Raw genomic sequence first — 2,500 nt, forward strand, 5'->3', positions numbered from 1 at the left:
CTATACAAATGCTATTTATTATTTATTATTATCATGTCTCTGAGGACATTGTAAGCGTAAGATACGTTGTGTGCGCACTGAGGACGTTGGATGCTATAGTCACAGACACAAGATTGTCACTTAAGGCGTGCTGCAAAGTTCCGGACTGGCTCGTCCCTGTCTCGGGGCATGTTGCTCAAATATTCGAATCTGCTGTTCTCCTGGCCTACTTAATGGTCTCGAGGATCTCGGGTTCGATCTTGTCTCTGGGAGAACTGCCATTTGCTCGAAGTAAGTCTTTTCTTAGCGATTCCTAGCCACACTGTAGCAAAGTCACTGACGGCTGGCATTTTCAGGATTTCTGGGACTACTGGACTGGACTGAGGTAGGCCTAACTGTGGTGTCACTTTGTAAGACAATTTCGACACATAACGTTATAAGATACGGGGATCATAATAAAGATTTAATGACTCCTCATGGTCTAGTTTGCATAGTCCTTTTATTCACGAACAACACGACGATGGGCAGCGAATCTGTAACATACCGTACATGAAGTGACAACACATTAGACTATATGACACATAATGGAACATAGTGATGGCCTGCTACACTATCTACCAACCTGCAATGGACAACAAATGGCGAAGAATCCGTTAGCCTTGCTTCCTGTCGCACAATTTGGACGAAGCGTACCACATCATCTACTGTCAAGTCGGCCTTGGCATTAGTCCACCCATGCAGGGAAAAATGGCTGATCTGGCGAGTCTCTGAACCCTGCAACAAATAATGTACGGACACATCACAGTCAGGAAAAAGAAATCGTATTCTAATTACAATTCACAATGCTTTTTAGGAAGGTATTAATACTACACTTTTATTTGCTTGCACTAGAGTTTTCAATTTTGTACCCTCTGTACCAAAATATTTGGAATATTCTTGCTGTGATAAGAAATAAAAGAAAGAACAACTTAGCTTCAATAGTTTTCTAAATCTAGTGTGATGTAGTCTGTGGCGAGTGGTCATTACAACAGTAACATAATTATTGTAAGAAACGGAACAGCACAGGATAAAAACAAAGAGCATGCAACCCCTGTAGCCTTTACCAACCACTGGGAACCTGATAAATACATGATATCACATCAATAAATGTATAAATAATATTTATCTCAATGCTGTGGAATCAGGAGCTCATCATTTCCGTGGCATGTAGAGTTATTGGTATTATCTTAAGGATTGTCCATTTGTCCTACTTTTAATTTTTTTTTAAAAACCCATTTATTTTGAAAAGAAGTCGAGATACTTACAATTTAATGAGGTGCCCCTACTCCTCCCCCCTGTTGTCAGAAGTAAAATTAGTGAGAAAATGGCTGCCAAAGCTTGGTGTCCAAGGGAACTGCAAATTAACTTTTAAGTGAATTTTATCAGCGTTTTTCCTGTAAAATTCACTCAGAAATTTATTTTTGCATGGACATTACAGGTGTTAAGCCACAACCCCCTCCCCCCCCCCCCCCCCAAAAAAAAAGAAGAAAAGAAAATTGACCAACTGGTGATCTTGGTTCCTTCAATTTCATTTATTCTAACGAGCGCCTGATTTCACCACGATCCTCCCCCAGATACACACACACAAGAACACATTAACATCTCTACGTATGATTATATGGGGAGAAATTGTATCGAGTATCTAAGTGTTTCTGCTGGGATGTTGTATCCCTCTCATCTCAGGTTGGCCCTGACAGACAGGGCCAGAAGCCCACCTTCTATGTGATTTACGAGTACGCTGTGTTGATAGACGCTTAAAAACACCAACATTCATAAAAGACAAAACATCACGATGTATACCTACGAACAAATAACTTACCATGGAGATCTGTAAGTTGCGTATGACGTATTTGTTGAACACAGAGACATGAATCATCTTCACCTCAACGTTTCCAAACTCAACCGATTCGTCGAGGTTCTCGGGCCAGTACAATTTCCTTTTTCCCTGAAAGGTTTCAAATTTTGAGACAGGTATAAGACAGTGATGTACTGTGACCAACTACTCTCATTCAGTGATTGTTAGTATAATACAATGGAGCATGCTTGACCTTGTATACAGATCAAACGTCGCTTGAGGTCTGTTATCATAGTAACGCGCGAAGGCATGGCATTATACTTTGCTTCTAACACCACTGTTGTATTCCAAAAGAGCATATCAGGTACGTTCTTTCGGAAGATCAATGAGGAGTTCAAATAATTTATTTTCGCTGTCATTTAACATCTTAGAATGTCAAAATTTCGAGAAAAAAAAAGAAAATCAAGTATGTTGTAGAGTTCGGAGAGATTTATCGATTAGTCCTAATCTCACACCTCTTCTTAAAAGAATAAAGGGTTTCGATGAATTAAATAAATTTTCCTTTATGTAAAGTTCTGCCTGTGATACAATTTTTGCTCCTCCTGAAAACTTTGTATTTGGACACACGACAATGATGAATAATGGCGAAGGAATGTTTATCTTTATGGTATTTCATAGAGGTAGCAT

The 2,500-nt window shown here is 39.4% G+C and overlaps 1 protein-coding gene across 1 annotated transcript in view; it reads right to left on the minus strand.

Annotated features, from left to right (window-relative positions):
• Positions 1–2,500, minus strand: part of LOC101846473 — a gene marked incomplete in the record, with an annotated part of 96,566 nt that overhangs the window by 9,205 nt on the left and 84,861 nt on the right. The window contains 2 exon segments of the mRNA XM_013090021.2: positions 602–753; positions 1,838–1,963. Coding sequence (XP_012945475.1) covers positions 602–753; positions 1,838–1,963 — 278 coding nt within the window.

This window comes from Aplysia californica, unplaced genomic scaffold, assembly GCF_000002075.1.
Source record: "Aplysia californica isolate F4 #8 unplaced genomic scaffold, AplCal3.0 scaffold01109, whole genome shotgun sequence".
In the NCBI taxonomy this organism is placed as follows: domain Eukaryota; kingdom Metazoa; phylum Mollusca; class Gastropoda; order Aplysiida; family Aplysiidae; genus Aplysia; species Aplysia californica.